The 18,389-nt window shown below is 34.3% G+C and overlaps 2 protein-coding genes across 18 annotated transcripts in view; one reads left to right on the top strand and one right to left on the bottom strand.

Annotated features, from left to right (window-relative positions):
• LOC143239625 (DDB1- and CUL4-associated factor 11-like) overlaps positions 1-2,974 on the top strand; it is a 51,329-nt gene extending 48,355 nt beyond the window's left edge. For all 10 annotated transcript variants that reach the window (XR_013021263.1, XR_013021264.1, XM_076480927.1 and 7 more), the window contains one exon: positions 801-2,974. Coding sequence is in view for 8 of the 10 variants with exons in the window: in XM_076480927.1 (XP_076337042.1) it covers positions 801-944 (144 nt within the window). In the remaining 2 variants the exon portion in view is untranslated. The remainder of the gene's footprint in view (positions 1-800) is intronic.
• A 554-nt stretch (positions 2,975-3,528) lies between these two features.
• LOC143239624 (hepatocyte nuclear factor 4-gamma-like) overlaps positions 3,529-18,389 on the bottom strand; it is a 64,718-nt gene continuing 49,857 nt past the window's right edge. For 4 of the 8 annotated variants that reach the window (XM_076480919.1, XM_076480920.1, XM_076480913.1 and 1 more), the window contains exons 3-8: positions 12,828-12,943; positions 11,796-11,948; positions 11,086-11,326; positions 8,667-8,933; positions 6,388-6,495; positions 3,529-5,795 (exon numbers count right to left, since the gene is read on the bottom strand). In XM_076480919.1, the coding sequence (XP_076337034.1) occupies positions 5,560-5,795; positions 6,388-6,495; positions 8,667-8,933; positions 11,086-11,326; positions 11,796-11,948; positions 12,828-12,943 (1,121 nt within the window). In that variant the 3' untranslated portion in view covers positions 3,529-5,559. The remainder of the gene's footprint in view (positions 5,796-6,387; positions 6,496-8,666; positions 8,934-11,085; positions 11,327-11,795; positions 11,949-12,827; positions 12,944-18,389) is intronic. The other 4 variants (XM_076480921.1, XM_076480914.1, XM_076480915.1 and 1 more) reach the window with 3 other exon arrangements.

The following is an 18,389-nucleotide window of genomic DNA, read 5'->3' as shown; positions in this document are numbered from 1 at the left end:
TCAAGATGCATATTCATTGGTTATATTGTGTTAAAATAATGTTTTTAGCCTCACCATGCCATTAAAGTATGTCTTCATGTCCAGTTATGATTTAACTGTATAATTTATATAAAAATATGATTTTGTACAATGTTCATCAGACATATGATAAATAATTACATAACCCAGAATTTGCTGTTAGGTACATTTAACAGATGTAAGAGATGAAATCTCAGACATGATATACTCAGCAAAATATTCTTAATTGATTATATTATTCTATTTAAGTTGAGCAAGGCATTACCTAGTGGTTAGCATGCCCAAACAGTGAATGTGAGACCTCGTACTGAAAAAACCCAAAAAAAACTTGGATCCCACTACAAAAGTAATCAGAGATGGTGGCAAATACTGTTCTATAGATATCTTTTCTCTAGTCTTTCGGTTCATAGTTAAAAATAGTTTTAAACAGCTAGCCCTTAAGTTGTTTTACCCACGTGCAGAAATTATGAACACTTTTAATTACTGATATTACATGTACTACACACATAAGACATTCCAATATTTACAAATGAATAGCCACACAGAAGATAATAAAACAACTAAAAGCTTGTTTTCTATTTGTAAATTATGATGTATTCTCTGCATTTTATATTTAACAGAAATCAGAATTTTTGGCCCTGGAGTCTGTAGGAGGAGATATTATTTTTATTTTCACTTATTTGTGGCCATAGCATTATTAACTGGGAGGAGAGGCAGTGTTTCTAGTTACATTGTTGTTTCTGTCATGTCACTGTAGCTTGTAAATCAATGTTTTTTAATAGTGGGATGGAACTCTAAGATGTTGGACATACAGTGGGAAGCATGCACTAGATTCTGGTGATGGACAGTTTGAGAGGACAGGACGTCTTGGATTGAGGAAGTCACAAAGAATTGCCCAGTCAAGGATGAAGCCCCAAATAAGCTAGTGTATTGCTTGCATTGACTCTTATCTAAGATGATCCTTGGGCTTTGATATGCTATCTTGGAGGGTTCTTGTAGAAAATCTCATCAGCTAGCTGAGTTGGTGCTATGAAAATATGATTCAAATTATGTGATTCTAACTGACAAGCAGCTTTAGATGAACAATTAGAGAAATATTTTGAAGTATTGTTAAATTTACAAAAACAGTTACCAATCATTCTATAAACTTAAATAATATCATGCATTTTATATATGTTTTGAAATGTATGTAAGATAACTAGTTTTTCTAGAATTTATTTTCAACAAAGACTAGTATGATGATGAAACAATGTTTTTTATATTAGAAATTACTCATTATATTTGAAATATTTTAATGTTTTTTCCTTGATGAATATTCCTTTTCAACAAAGATTTTTATTCAGTCCTGTAATTTCTTTCTTTCAAGTGTTGTACAGAGAAACAAAGCTTTCATGTTTGTGATTTTATGAATGAATTGTTTTCTCTTTTTGTGTGGTTATTTTAAATTAGTCCCAGTTTTGCTGTGGTACATAGTTTTAATATGGGTGGAGAACTGTGAGACATTAGATAGGCAGATTGTAACTGTGACATATGGAGACTGAAGCCTTTAGCTTATACTGATAAACCAATAGAAAATGCCCACAATTTTTTACTGTCATCCTACAGTAATGTGGTGGTTTGTTCAAAGCTTTACTTCAAATGGAAAGCTATTTCTCTGCTCATACAATAAGTACAAAAATAAAGAAAGAATTTGTCCTTCAGACTCAAATCAGAAGGTGGTTTCTGTCAGTTTGTAATGATTTATGTTAAAATTAAGTTAACAAGAAAAAAGTATGATAACCTTGCTAGATTGTAAATTTCTAATGCTAAAAGTAAACTGTCGAGTAAACTTTGTCTGCATTAAAAAGTAAGATTTTTAATATGAGGTGCGTTAAAGGTACCCGATTCTTCTCTCTTGATGTTGAGGGTAAACAGTAAAAAAGTAATAATAATGGACATTCAGAAGAGCACTTCTAGATTCTGTCTTGAGACATACACAGTAGATGAATCAAATAATCATGTGCAGTGTATTTTGTACATTGAGGAACGTAGAGGTTAGTCTTAGTAAAACGTAACTGTAAACAGATAGGATGTGAAAATATTTGTTTACAGAGCAGTTTTCACATACTACTTTTCTTATTGTCTAACCTCAGTTACCTATAGAATGTATTTAACTATTTTAGTATAAAACAAAGGCTTAAAGAGAAGAAGCATTGTTGCCTAGATAGAAGTTGTAGCTGTCATTAATACCCCATGTATTTGTTACAGTGTAAAACAGACTTGTCAGTCAGGTTGTAGTTGTCAATATCCTGTGTATTTGTTACGGTATAAAACAGACTTGTCAGGTTGTAGTTGTCGTTAATATCCTGTGTATTTGTTACTATTCTTTGTTCAGTAATTAGGTTTATATATTTGATTAATTAACTGCCATGTACATTAATATGTCTAGTGTTAAGATTCCCTAATTTCAGATTATACAGCTCAACTTTGGGAGAAAAAAAATTTTTTTCATAATAATTTGACGTACATGATATATAAATACAGTTTTTCAGGGCTGTATGCCTTTAGTATTGAAAGACAACATTGTGACCTTGTATATACGCACACATAATTTAACACTGGCTTGTTTATGATGTATTTCAGATGAATAGCTTTTGGAAGATTTGATAAAAGTATTTTATTGACAATTTGACACTTTACTATGGCTTAGTAATGAAAGATAAAATGGTTTTTACTATGAAAAGAAAGTAAGAAAGCTTACTTCAGTGAATTAATATTAAAGCATGCCATGTATAGCTGGTATGTTATCATATTAACAACAACAACAAAGGTTGTGATGAGATTGTTTTCACATAACAGGTTTATTTACTGTGTATCTAATAAACTGTAGATGGTGGTTAACTGAGGATGTTATTACAAGTTACTGATCCTGTATTTCTTGTAGAGAAATTGTTTGAAATAAATTTTTCTTTTTGTACATGTTTATCTTTTGGGGTTGGTACTAACAGAAATATTTTCCTCTAAGTTGTACTTGTGTTGACATAAACTGAAAAATTACAACAGATTTTGGTAAGACACTTAGCAGTACATAATAAAATTACCACTGTAAATACCTTGTTCTTGAGAATGTGGATAGTATGAAGGAGACCACTACAGCTCAAGATGTTTACTATAGTGTGTAACCATGGTGTATGGCACATATGAAAGGCTTAAGATGTTTATAAACTCAATAGTGTGTAACCATGGTGTATGGCACATATGAAAGGCTTAAGATCTTTATAAACTCAATAGTGTGTAACCATGGTGTATAGCAGATATTGTTGTGGCTCATGTTACTAAGCAACTCAATATTGGGCAGTCATGGTAAAGATGAATAGTTTCATTTATCTTTTATAAAGAGTAGGTTTTGTGGTACTGTTGGAAACAGGACAACTGTATAATTATAGCTATCTACCACTAGATTTACTATAATAATGTGTATTTATATAACTAGCATGTAAAACCATTCCACACTTCACAAATACATAGCCATGGATTTTAATCAAAATAGCTTTATTTATATACAACATAATCACTACATACCAAATGGATGATGAATATTAAAGTCCTTAGAAAGCAGTATGGTTATGATAACAAGCAATAAAAACTTGAACATTAAATCTCCATAGCATTAAAATGATTCAACATCCATAACTGGTGGAAGTAATGTCACATTAACATCTTTTGTTTTTCCTGAGCGACAAAACAAAATGTCTTAATGACAAAGCACTGAAACTTTTGTCAAAGTTGTATTGTAACGAACCTCTGACAAGAAAAAAAAATATAAATGAAAATTGACTAAAAAGCACATGTAAAAAATAAATGATGCTCTAATCTTTTGTTGTTCTGTAGATGATTTCTGTATTACTTAAGTCTAGTCTTTCAAGTCACAACAAATATGCAAGTACACCTGAGATTTAGCAGACTTGAGACTAGACTTTCATTCAAACCTAACAATAACTTTTTACTGAGAAAGATATTATTAACTCTCCATAGTGCTTACTGAGAACTTAACAGTAAAATGACATCTAATCTTTGGACAGCAAATAGAAAAGCAACTCAGTTATAATCTGTATGATAGGTTGAGATTTTAAACATAACAGTTACAGTAGTATGTCCAGCAGTAAAAAAATTATATATATTGTTTTTTCGTCTCTAAGCAACAAAGGATGTTTGACAGATTGTTTAGGCAGTTGCCATCCAAAGTTTCATCAACAAAGGATATGTTTGAACTGCTTCTGTTAATGGACTGTTTTTTAACAAGTTTATTATGATATAGTGTATTGTCACTACAAAACATTTAACAACACTCTTGTCTCAAAAACTTCTGATTTCCTTATTAGACTAACAATACAGAAGTAATAACAGTGTATGTAATTAGCTATATTTATTACCACGTTGAAGTTTAGCAGGTAGCTTGCTGTAATATGAATTTAATATTAATTGTCTGATAGTAATGTGCTTGGTATGTTACAATGAATTCCAGCAACAAAAGGACTGGGAATTATATTTAAAGAAAAGATTTAACAACATGTTTAACAATGTTATATTAATAGTATCCATCTGAAGAAAGGTGTACCCTGAAATACTAAAACAGTTGTGTTTGGGTACGTGTTATGGTTTCAATCTCTTATATTAAATTTATTTCTACGGTTCTTTTAACCTTCTGATAGCTACTGGTGGATTGTGTATACAGTATCAGCAGTCGACCAGGTGAATGTTAGGACAGTCTTGCGTCAATCAAGTAAAACAATGGGTCTTTAACTGCGTCAGTAATTTAATATTCGATTGGAGAAAGATGCTTAGATTATAACTAAAAATCAACCCGATAACTTACTTGGAGAGATTAGAATTAACTGTTTCATCAGTTGGGTACCCAGACTGTTAGCAATATATTTAATATTTACTGGATGCTGGGTTATAGCTGTTTTACCCAAAAACCTACTAAGTTAAAAATCTTTTTCTAACTGTTTAAGTCATAGCTTCACAGAGTAGCTTATGCTAAGGACCTTTTTATTACACAAACATTGTAAGTGGGTTTTTCTTACTGACCTAAAATATACACCTGCTTCAGTAAAAAGCTGTGTCCACACTGCCAGCAGTACACCTAACTTTCGAGATCACAGCTTCGAATGCCAGATGAGGCATCTGACTGTATCTTCTGAAGAATATTACTGTAAGTGCTTGTGACAGTCAGATTCTGGTACATGATTATAATATCCACGTGTTCTTACACATTATAGGTTAGTCTGCTTTAGAACATTTGCCAGAAGAAAAATGCTAGATGTAGCACTACATTAAAACTTTCTCGTAGTTTCCACGTTTGAAAACAACATAAAAATAAGTATCCAGTAAATTACATCATAGCTCAACACCAAATCAACGATAATTTCAACAGCTACGGTAAGTCCCTATCTATGAGGACTGTCTTCTGATGTGTAATGATCACTGGATAACATGTCATCGATAAATGATACAGATTTAGCTTAATGTTGTCCACATTTCGTCCACTCTGTGATGAGGCTAGTAGTGTTGGTCAGAGTCGAGCATTTCTCTCTTCAAGGGCTGGCTGCTAAGCGACTGTACTTTATACGTGTCTGGTGGCGACGGGATAGGAGTGTCGGGGTGACCATTGGAGAGGTGGTCAGTGTGGCCATTGTTCAAATGTGCAATGGGATTCTGCAGTACTGAGTGGTGGAGAGAAGTTGATTGTAAGACAGGTCCTGATGGAGGTGGGCCCATGGGAGGGCCTTGTTCACCTATATAATAAGGAGCATATCATGTACTTGGGAACTTGGATATGTGAATTTAAATTTAAGAAATACTCATAAAATTAACCTGGCGGGATTGTAAGTTATTTTAATAATAATAACCACGTACGTTCAATACATTAGCGTTCAGCTAACATTAAAAAGGAAAACTATTGAATACAAGCATACCATCTAGTGACTTTTTAAAGATACAAATAGTTAAGTTTCTAGGATCCTTACAAAACATTGTACTGGGTGTAACAAAAGTACCACACCTAAAAGTGATGCCATTCCGTACCAGTACTATCTATACTTTATTAAACGATAACAGCTAGAACTCTTGTGGGTCTGAGAATCCCAGTACGTGTAGACCTGTTATCACACTTGGGGCATATCTTGTTACACATGGCACGAAACAACACTTGGTTTTTAATCATTCCACGCTATGATTAAATGTTTAAAATATCTAGCGCATTTTACTTGAAAAACTAAACATGCATTTTGTTAACTTTTTTCACAAATCCTAGTGCAGAATTGAGATTTTTATATTTCTAAGGCAAAAAATAGAAGAAAAGTCTTTTTGTAAAATGCAAGTTCTTACCACTAGATGACACACTTGCAGTAAACTCTGGAAGTCTATTTAATGCCCTAACTGTATAAGGATAAGGGGCAAATGTTGACATCATAGGGTTTTCTGGGGAGAAGGAGTCTGTAAAAGAAAAAAAATTGAAAATATCAAATATTTTCTTTACAACCTTTTCTGATAAAAATATCATAAATACTGGTTTTCAGATCTTTGGGCTGTGTAGGAAATAATTCTAGTTCTTTGAAGCCCAAGATTTGATCCTAAACAGCAGGACTAATTCGCTAATTTGATGGATGTTTAACATTGTTACAAACAAAGACTTGTATAAAACAACAGATAAGACATACAAGTTAACAAAAAATACACAGTAATTCTGTTTCTTAACAGGTTTAAAAGTTAGCACTGGTAGCAAAGGGGAGGTTGACATTTTGAAGGCCCTCCTGTATTGCTGAACAGCCTTCCAATAGCAGTTGGAGAAAAAACAAAAAACACGTTACCTGTATCATTAATTATTCTTCAAACTTACTAAATTAAGAACATACATGCACAGGTTTGGCTTTTCCTAAATTAGAACTTAGTTAAAATAAACTTGAACCTATTGCACCTATTTTCAAATAATCATGTTCTCGATGATGAAATTAGAATGGGAGAAGATGTTAACACCTATTTAAGTGTTATTAGTCTAATGTTTAAAAAAATACGGAAGTTAAATATATTAAAAGTAATTTCTTTTGATTCTGTAAATAAAACCAATCACAAAATAATTTTTATTATTATTGACTAAACACAGTTATTTTGAATAATATACTCTTCAAAAAAAGAAACGCAAAAGGCAAAATTTGAGACATATTGTTAACAAGTTTATTCCGGGTAGTTCTGTATGACATGTGTGAAACTTTGCACATTCACTGCTGAACATCCAAAGTCTGCAAAAGCGAAGTCCACGCTCACTAGTTGAAGTTTAACGTCAATAACTAGTATGCCCCCCGTGAGCATCAATAACTGCTTGGCATCTCCTGCCCATGGAGGCGATGAGATGACGAATCACATCCTGTGGAATGGCTGTCCACTCAGCCTGCAAAGCTGCTGCAAGCTGAGGTAGAGTCTGCGGTTCAGGTTGTCGCCGTCGCAGACGTCGGTCCAACTCGTCCCAAAGATGTTTGATGGGGTTTAAATCTGGTGATCTGGAGGGCCAGGGAAGAACGTTGATGTTGTGGTGTCTCAAGAAGACAGTGGTGAGTCGGGCTGTGTGAGGACGGGCGTTGTCATGTTGAAAAACGTCGTTGACGTTCACCTTGATGGGTTCTACATGGGGCCTAAGAATCTCGTCGACGGTTGCGTACGGTCTAATCGGAAATCCTACGCAGCCCTGTTATGGTTGAGGTAGTAGACGTCGCAGTGGTGGTCCTATCCCGAAGGTGACGTAACCGGATGTAGCGATCTTGTGCGGGCGTGGTCACACGAGGTCTGCCAGATCGTGGACGGTCACAAGTTGATCCATGTTGTTGGTGACGATTCCATAGCCTTGTGATGGTGCTTGGGTGGACATTCACAGCTCTGGCAACATCTGATCGAGATTCGCCTGCTTCCAAGCGACCAATGGCGTTGTTGCGTTGTGCTTCAGTCAGTCTTGGCGTAACTGTATTGCGTGTCGGTGGCTTAACACTGAGCTATGGAAACCGAGAACCCGTCACTTTTATAGGGATTTTGCACATGTTGCACTTGCAGAACATGCAGATCTCTCAAACAAATTTATTGGACACGAACGTGTTTTGGCGAAAAATCCGATGTTTTCCTCCGTTTTCAAAGTGCACAACTTTTATTGTCATTTTGGTCTGACAATCAGTGCCTTAACACGTGTAACATCACATACTCTGAGCTTGTAACGTTATTACATATATTTATCTTTAAAATAACAAAAATATCCCTTTTGTTTTTTTTTTGAAGAGTATATTTCGTTAACAATAGAAGAAAGCCTTTGATTAGTTTATATCCTGACGTTTACCATAATTTTTCAAACAATATTTATGAAGTCTTGTTTGTTTAATTTTACATAAATAGTACACCTTGCAAGTTTTACTTTTTACCAAATGATAACACGAGTAATGTAACTTCAGTCAACTTCAATTTAAAAGAATCACACAGCGCTCTTTTTAAAACATATGCCCATTCTATTTTCTAATAAGGGTATCTGAAAACCTTTTTGTTACTGTAACTATTAACCAGTACACAAACAAACAAAATTTGATTCTATGCTTATAAAACAACTACAGCAAAATTTGTGTTACCCGTACCAGAAGAATAAATCATCTGGGGTGTCATACCTCCTAACAACATTTCCTGTAGAAGATTATCGATTTTAGCCATTCCTAAAATCTTTGCAATTTGAATTTGTTCAATCATCTGCCACGTAATACTTTGGAGTGGAGGGAGTGTCAACAGGATCTCTCCAAAGCGCCCTCTAGAGTCATATTGTCTGTCATTGATATAGTTTTCTAAGTTGATTTGAACTTGGTAGCGAAGTATTTTGATTCTCTGAACATCACTCAGACCTTTAGCATCTGTTGGATGGGAATTGCGCAAGAAGTTAAAAAATTACGGAGAATTTATCATGCTTGCTAACAAATTCAGATTTGGAAATTCAGGAATGTTAAAAAAGTTTAAAACCAACCGTTCATGAAATGAATTTTTTAACACTTCATATTACATAGATTTATATATCATAAACATTTGTGCAGAGAGTGAAGGGAAAATTATACTAATAAAAGAAAGGGTGACTGGCCAAAATATTAACCAATTTTTAAATTCTTACAGAAGTTATGTGAGTTTAGTGAAATGTTTAAATTGTTGCCAGTGGAACTACAAGTAATTGAAAATTTATTTTTTTATAACAGTGAAAGTGTACTTTAAGAAGTGCTTGCAAGTGAACATTTATTAAACAACGCTTTACCAGGTTTACTTGGTATCATCGGGTGTCGTACAAGAACTGAAGCTAACCTGATAAAACATTGTGAATAAAGTTTTTACAACGTACAACTCATAAAGAGTTGTGCGAAGTGATACTTAATAGCCTTAAAAATTACAATAATCTTTGAAAGCCATCATAAATTTCAGCTGATGAAAGCACTGTATATATCTCTACAGTAATACACAAAGTAGCAAGATATATTAAAATAGATAATCTATATCACCCTGACGTTTTTAGCATTCATCAAGCCTATTGTCCAGCAATTAGGTTGTCAAGACATAAATGTCTTTTTTTAAACTGCGAAGTTTGGAAAAGTATAAACCAGTGTTGTAAAACATCCAATAACCAAAGTAAGCACCATTTGCTTCAACACACTTTTGCCAAATTATCTATTCATTCCTGGCTATTTCTTCATTATTATAACTTTTAAGATAAAATCAGATTCCTTCTTACCCATTTCTCTTCAAGTGTGTGTATTTGTGTTTTTCTTCTAACGAAGCCACATCAGGCCATCTGCTGAGCCCACCGAGGGGAAGCGAACCCCTGATTTTAGCGTTGTAAATCCGTAGACTTACTGCTGTACTCGAGGGCTTCTCTTCAAGAGAAAATAATTTTAAAGACCTTATCTTGTCTTCATATAACAGTTCCTCCATTTCAGAAAACATTCTACTGGTCCTCCTTTGAACCCTTACCAATGACTCAATGTCGTTCTAAATGTAAGGATCCCAAGAACGAACAAGTACTCCAAATGAGGTCTAACCAGGGACTTCTAAAAAAGAAATTATAGTCGACACTAACTTTTCTCAACATTCCTGTTTGTTTTCCTATTGACGACAGAAAGTTGACTGTGACTAAAACACCAAAATCCTTTTTTTAAGTAATGCTATTTCCATCAAACTGATAACTGTTGTTTAAATTAAGGTAGCCTATATTCACTACATTGCACTAAGCATAATTAAATGCCATTCTACCATTTATTTATTTGATTTGTCAAACAGTCTAAAATCTCCTATAGAACAGTGGCATCCTCCTCACAGTCGACTACATCCACTACTTTAACATCGTCAGCAACCCACACCTCTCCACTGACTAAATCTTTACCAACATAATTAATGTATATAACAGAGAACAGGCTCCAACACAAAACACAAGGGTATCTCATGTGTGGTTTCAACCCAATTAGATTGAACCACACTTTGCCTGAACCTCTCCTCTAACCAATCCACAAACCACCATTGAATTACCATTTGTTGTTGTTTTTTTGTTTTTCTGGTGAAAACCATTTGAAAATATAGGTGTACCAAATCTACACCTTTACATCCATCAGTAAAAAATTAACTTGTGAAAACTTGAGTGAAACTATGATGGCTTTCCAACAAAAGTTTAACCAGGAAAAGATGAAAGACAATTGGTCTATAACTAACCGGCCAGTGCTTGCCACTGCTCTTGAAAATAGACAATTTGTAATTGTTGTTGTTGTTGTTGTCTACTCTATAGGTATCATTCAGCCAATAACATTCCCGCAAATCTATTCTTCTAGTTTTTCATCGTAGTTGTTAATTTAAAACTTTTTAAATTTGTAATGTTTAGCTTTCATCCTAATATTTCCACTTAGGTACCTACTTTCCCTCTGTGGAAGACTTGTCTTCAATACTTATTTTTCAAGTCCTTCCATATGACAAACAGCTTCATCTGGTATCCTAATCAATATTATTAGTATTTATTAATTCCAATTTCAAACTTACGGGGATCAAAAAACACTATGGCTTTAAGGCATGCAAACTCTGTATCATCGACGTCTACTTCTCGCAATGTTGCTACAAGTTCATCCATAATTCTACATCCTATTCTGCTAATTTCAGTTTCTGCTGAATGGCGAGGTATGACAAAGTCATTGCCAAGCAGTAAGACATCCTTCAAACACAGTGATCTTCTAGCTAGGCCAAGTAGCAAGTTCTCTCCCGCATGAGCTCTCAAGAGCGCTACCTAAGTGATTTAATAATCAAGTTTAGATTCCACACCAAAAACGAAATATTGATTGTATACTGAAATAGTATTACGTTTTTTATTACCCTCATCCTGCTAATTACGATATTACACTGGTTTTAATATATGAGTCACGGCAATATTTCTTTTATTAATCTCAGACCACTAAACTTTAGGTGAATCATTTCGTGCTATGTAATAGACAAATAAAAATATCTTCAAAGTGAATTATTGTACGTTTAATTTTAAAATATAGGTACTCTTACTTTCAAACATTTACCAAGTTTGGTACAAAAAAATACATAAAACGTGGTAATTCACTGTTTAACGTTTTTATTTATTTTTTAAATATTAAGGTTAAAATTTTAAAATATATTAATTATAATGTTCCAAGTAACCATGACTGTAATGGACTAATTCCAGAACCTTTTTTTAATAATCTGATAGGTTTATAATTATTTGTACTCACCTGGTCATCCAGTGGTAGATCAGAAAAGGATGGGATGTATTTAGCCCACTCCACAAGTATCAACAATTGTTGTTTCATAGATTCACACACATCTGCTATGGTGGCCACTTTCTTATTTGTGTGACTAATTTCATTCTGGTGAGGTCCCAACTGCTAAACAACAAAGATACCCGCATTTTAGCATACTTTATCATTCATATTAGATATTCATGTTCAACTAGTAGATATATACTTATTTTCTGAAATTGAAATTACTGGCGAAATTCATCTCTGTCGTCATGGAAAATATAGAACTGTATTTTGTTTTCATTGAAAATATAATTTAATTGATAAAATAATTAATTATGATTTGTTTTTACCTTGTTATATCTACCATAGAAATAAGATTTTATGATAAATATCTAAAGAAAGTATTGAGAATATAAAAAACAGCTTAAATTGTTTTATGTAATATAGAGGGTGTTTCATTATTTTTATAAGTAAACAAGAATTCAATGCAAGAGATGTCGGCACTATACAAGGTACTTACAATTTGTGAATTTTGTTGTTTTATTTCTAAAAATTTTAAGAAAAATGCTTAATATAAGTCGCTTATTGAAATAACGAAAAACGAAACCAGATATACCATAATGTATCTTAAATAAACGAATATGATGCTATTTTAAAAAAAGGATTCAGGCACTTGTTGCTAATTTGTCACTCCCAAATACCACGTATGGTCAACTACAAGGTCTCAAGAATTATCTGAAAAAGAAAAAAAGTATTTGAACTAGCTCTTTCTTGGCCCTACAAGACCTAACTACTTCTCTTTTATGGATATCATGGTCATCACCTTTTCACCTGAAAGTGTATATGACTCTAGATATATTATCACATAAAACAAAAATAATCTGAATGTTTCAAAGTCTATCTATTGCTTATCGTGATTAACTCATTATTTTCATATTTAGTAGGAAAAATGTTATAGATTTAAGCTATAAACGATTAAACTATTTTACTTTTCATAGATAAAAACCTTTATCCAATACTCACTTGTCTAGCATACATTTCTGCGTTAACCAATGCACTAAGGGATAATCCAGTTGATTGTAACGTTTCATCATAACTCGGCCGTCTGCAGCTTATTCGGTCTCTTTCGTTCTGAACCGCTGGGTGTGTAAAAATACTTTAGTTATACACAAACTTGAAACATCACAAGTGAACATTTTTCATTATTTTGAACTAATACACTACAGTAAATGCAACAAATCAACAAAACCCCACAACCTATCTTTGAGTTATTCTCATCTTACTGAATAGTGTACCTTAACTGTCACTCTTAAAAGGCACAGGCTCAAAGAGCAGAGGGCGATTTTGCAGCAACAGGCTTCGAACCAAAACCCCTCGGATTCATAGTCCGTGAATACTACCAAACTAGGGAACACCTGTCCCAAACATAAGAGTAACAAAAATCTGTTACTTTTGCTTAATATCTACTAAATATTTTATATCAGTATTCGGAAACACAGTGTCCTAAGAATCTTCACTATGGTACTTCCATTGCTGTAACAATTTATTACGGCTTGGATACACTGAAAAAAAAAGTGTAGCTAAACTGCAAAATAATGATGGACGTGCGTGGCCAAATGGTTAATCTACCAAGCTGAGAATTCCAGGATCCGTGTTTTGCATCCTGTTGTTGCAAAATCGTGATTGTTCTTTAAGGCCTTGAGTGTGTTATAGTAGTGACAATGAAATCTCACCATTTGAGAAGTCCAGTTGCCTAGCTGCTTCCCGTCTTGTCGAATCAAAATTATGGACGGATTGTGTTGATTATAAGGGACATATGAAACAAACAAGGTTATAATAACTGCACTTTTTGACAAGTAGTGCTAGTGATTCAAAAGGTTTAATAACATCTGGTTTATTAAAATAGTTATATGGAGGTATTAGTGTCTTGGGCATACAGCTGTAAAAGTGCAGGTTATTGAATATATAAACTTAAGAGTTACAAGTGTAAATTAAATGTTTGTGATTTTCTCGTTGTTTGTATTATGCGTGTGTGTGTGTTAAGTAGAAATAAAAGAGAAGTTATATTTGAGAGGGTGTTCAAGGTAAATGTCTGTACAGCACAAAACAATCGTGTATATTTGTTTGTTTATTTTGAATTTCGCGCAAAGCTACACAAGATATATCTGCGCTCGCCGTCCGTAATATAACAGTGTAAGACTAGAGGGAAGGCAGCTAGTCATCACCACCCATCACCAACTCTAGGGACTACTCGTTTACCAACGAATAACGGAATTGACCATCACATTATAACGCTCCCACAGCTGAAAGGGCGAACATGATTGGTGTGACGGGGATTCAAACCCGCCATCCTCGGATTACGAGTCGAGTGCCTTAACCACCTGGCCAATCGTGTATAAATTATTTTTATGATTTCAACTTCGGAGTTGACCTAAGTATATCACAACTCAAAGTTGATGAACTGCAACTTTTATAAAGTTATTTACGTCATTTCACATCACAATAAAGTTTAATGGTTCTATTAACATCATTGTATTTTTTAATATTACAATTTCCATTTCAACCAGTTTTTAATCGCCTCTTATTCAGTATTCATCAAGTGACGTATCGTGTGGTTCACATATTATTACAGTTTTCTTTACTTTCACTAAACGTTCTTATAATTATTTAAATTAATTAATTTAATTATTATGATTGTATATCTAACTTGTATAAAAGCCAATATGTGTCACGGAACGTCAGACTTTATTTCTCGAAATGGGAAGAGTCATCCGAGTCATAAAAGCCCAAATTCATTTATCCAGATAGAAATGAATTGGTTCTATTACTGTCTGCCCATTAGATTTTAGTGACGTGTTCCGTGAAACCCTATGTGTGTTGTAGGTGTTGGTATAATAAGCCTACAGTAATAACGTAGTACAAGATTACCTAGCCTAGAACCAAGTGCACACAAGTTATCATGAAAGTAAAAATTCAATTTTAAACTTAAATCGCTTCTGAAATAAGTTATTTTTGTGTTATATCACAAACGTTTTTAATAAAAAAATAAACCTCTTTAATATACGGAGACTCTACATTTAAAATCAACTAATTTTTTTTCCAGTTTTGTTATCTACATGTTTCAATTTATACTATTTTAGAACGTAGACTAACAACAATATTAGATAGTACTTTTGTTTCTAAGCAACATGACATAAAAGCCATTGTTGGATCGTAGTATTACCATAACGCACTGGCTTTTCTATCCTTTAGAAGTTAATTATGTAACAGATTTTTACCGATAATTATTCTGTGAATATGCTACCAATATATTTCATAAATGATCTTAATTTTGATTAGTTCACAAAGGAATTTAGCAACATTTAACTTCCTCGACTACCTATTTGTTAGTTAAGCTTGATTTCGTAAAATTTATTTATTTCAGTTATCTATGAAATCCGAGATTAGGGTATACTATGGGGTGGGGGTGGTAGTACTTGCCAGGTCATTTTTGACGGGCTGCATTCATAGTATACATATAATTAATAGTTTGTTCTAAATCAGTCAATGTGTACTAGTGTTTGCTGAATCTACATAACTATAAATACTTGTCGACTTCAAGTAGACCACCTAACATAAATTTTAACAATGAATATTCTTATTTTAGTATCGAAATGTTTTGCATAATTGGTTTCGTCCCGATCAAAAGTCTGAGTGAAAGTTGAAAACCCGTGCTATAATAATGTGGTAGTCAGTCCCACTATTCTTTGGTAAAATAGTAGTCCAAGAGTTGGCGATGGGTGGTGATGACTAGCTGTCTTCCCTCTAGTCTTACACTACTAAATTAGGAACGGCTAGCACAGATAGTCCTCGTGTAGCTTTGCGCGAAATTCAAAATAAACAAATAATCGCGAGAAATAAAAATAATGTGTCATTGTACTTGCTACTTGACTGACATCACAATAACATCAAAATAACTGAAACTCGAAAACTGAAAAAAAACAAAAAACTTTCAATGTAAGAGACTGGCAAAATATTTAACATGTAAGATACATATTCTAATATCTCCCTCGACTCTCAGTATGGTTGTGGCGCACTTCCGATAAGAGTTTTCTAGGCCAAAGCTTATCTGTGTTTACTATAAAACTTAATATCTGACACAAACTCTACCCTGAAACCAACCCAGCGAGTAAATTTGTCTCTGCTCGTTTTTACAAATGACTGGAGTGTTAGCATGGACATCAAAGAATGGCAAACAATAGCTAGAAAATGATTGTCGCTTAGCAACAAGATAACAAGCGTGAATAAAGTTCCAAGGTTCACTTGAACGCAAATAGTCCTAGTAGATATTGAGGATATGATTAGAAAACTGATAGATGAACTTTTACTGCATGAATGTTATTGGAGCTTTAGATAGGTGTTTGATTACATATGTGTATACAATTCTCTCTCCATTTAATATATACATCCACTTTCCAGCAAAAAATAATTATATGATCTACAATGGTGGCCTGACTATATTTTCTATAAACCACCTAGGGAAGGCGATAAAAATAAGTTATAAACCACGTTATATATGTAATGAAACTAATAATATATTATTATATATTATATAAACCACATTATATTGTTATTAATTTCATTATATATATATAATGTGGTTTATATATTCCAACTTATTTTTATCGCCCCTTACCTATATATAAGTAATACAACGATTTGTCAAAAACGTCGTTTGTTCTAAAACAATAAAAGTGAACCACAAAGATTTGACAAAGAAGAAACGTGATATACTTATTTATGAGAGGAGGTTAAAAAATGCAGTTAAAATGAAAACGGTTAGTCCTTGAACAAAATACAATAAAGTGATGGTAATAAAACATAATTCTGGTATGTTATTACAGGCCTGGCATGGCCGAGCGCGTAAGGCGGGTTCGCGCCCGCGTCGCGCTAAACATGCTCGCCCTCCCAGCCGTGGAGGTGTATAATGTGACGGTCAATCCCACTATTCGTTGGTAAAAGAGTAGCCCAAGAGTTGGCGGTGGGTGGTGATCACTAGCTGCCTTCCCTCTAGTCTTACACTGCTAAATTAGGGACGGCTAGCACAGATAGCCCTCGAGTAGCTTTGTGCGAAATTCCAAAAAAACAAAACAAAACAAAAGTATGTTATAACTCAAATAAAATTATAAAATGGCAGTTCACCAAGTTAACCTTATTCGCACAAAGACTGTAGCTGTTCAAGCAGTTGCTGATATAAATAGCATTTCGGTTACTAATGTGTCGTATCACACCCGCTAACATAAAAAAACATTAGTGTTGCGCGAAAAGCCTTGTCGTTAGCGGATATAGCAGGTACGGTGTGATTAACATATTACTGTATTATTCTATACTTTCATTAACGAGAGGCCCGGCATGGCCAGGTGGGTTAAGGCGTTCGACTCGTAATCTGAGGGCCGTGGGTTCGAATCCTGGTCGCGCCACACATGTTCGCCCTTTCAGCCGTGGGGTGTTATAATGTTACGGTCAATCCCAGTATTCATTGGTAAAAGAGTATCCCAAGAGTTGGCAGTGTGTGGTAATGACTAGCTGCGTCCCCTTTAGTCTTACACTGCTAAATTAGGGACGGCTAGCGCAGATAGCCCTCGAGTAGCTTTGCACGAAATTCAAAACAAACAAATACTAACGAGATCTTGTAAGTGTACAATCTGTCACAGTTCATACACTATTCTTTTATAACGACTTTTAGTTATTTCTAGAGGGCGCAACTGAAGGTATGAAACTGTTGGTTTCATTAAATCTGGGGCCCGGCGTGGCCAAACGTGTTAGGGCGTGCGACTCGTAATCTGAGGATTGCGGGTTCGCATCCCCTTCGCGCCAAACATGCTCGCCCTTTCAGCCGTGGGGGCGTTATAATGTTACGGTCAATCCCACTATTCGTTGGTAAAAGAGTAGCCCAAGAGTTGGCGGTGGGTGGTGATGACTAGCTGCCTTTACTCTAGTCTTACACTGCTAAATTAGGGACGGCTAGCACAGATAGCCCTCGAGTAGCTTTGTGTGAAATTCAAAAACAAACAAACAATCATTAAATGTGGAGAACATTGTGAACCACATTATAAAAGAGTTGTTACGTATTGATTCTAGGAAAACTTTTCAATTTTCCAAGGGATCATGTCTTTTTCCTCACCCAGGTGTGGAGTTTCAACCATGGCAAACCGCGGTTCGAGGGTCACGAATTACAGCAAGCTGGCGAACAATATCACACCTCAATATTCGAGTTTGTGTTTGTCATTTTGTTATTCTAGCGGATAATCAAACTAAAGCAAACAAAGAATAGGTTAACACTTTTTCAACTGGTTATGCACTTGGAGGGTATATTATTTGGGGTGGGTGAAGTACAGGACTGGAACACAGGTGTGATGTGTCTGCATCTGTATTGACGAATTAATTTTTCAGCAAGTAGAAACGCTTGATGTTGGTAATCCAAGTTTAAAAGATAAGTGTTTTCATCCACTTGGTTTACGAAACACGTTCAGGCACCTGGGATTTTTACCATGAGAGGTCACTACTTTAGAAGAATAGTTTCAAACTGTTTCGCGCATGTAAAGT

This window comes from Tachypleus tridentatus, chromosome 13 (genome assembly GCF_004210375.1).
Source record: "Tachypleus tridentatus isolate NWPU-2018 chromosome 13, ASM421037v1, whole genome shotgun sequence".
Classification (NCBI taxonomy): domain Eukaryota; kingdom Metazoa; phylum Arthropoda; class Merostomata; order Xiphosura; family Limulidae; genus Tachypleus; species Tachypleus tridentatus.
Note: the sequence above shows the minus strand (reverse complement) of the source record. Positions and strands in the feature narration are given on the sequence as shown.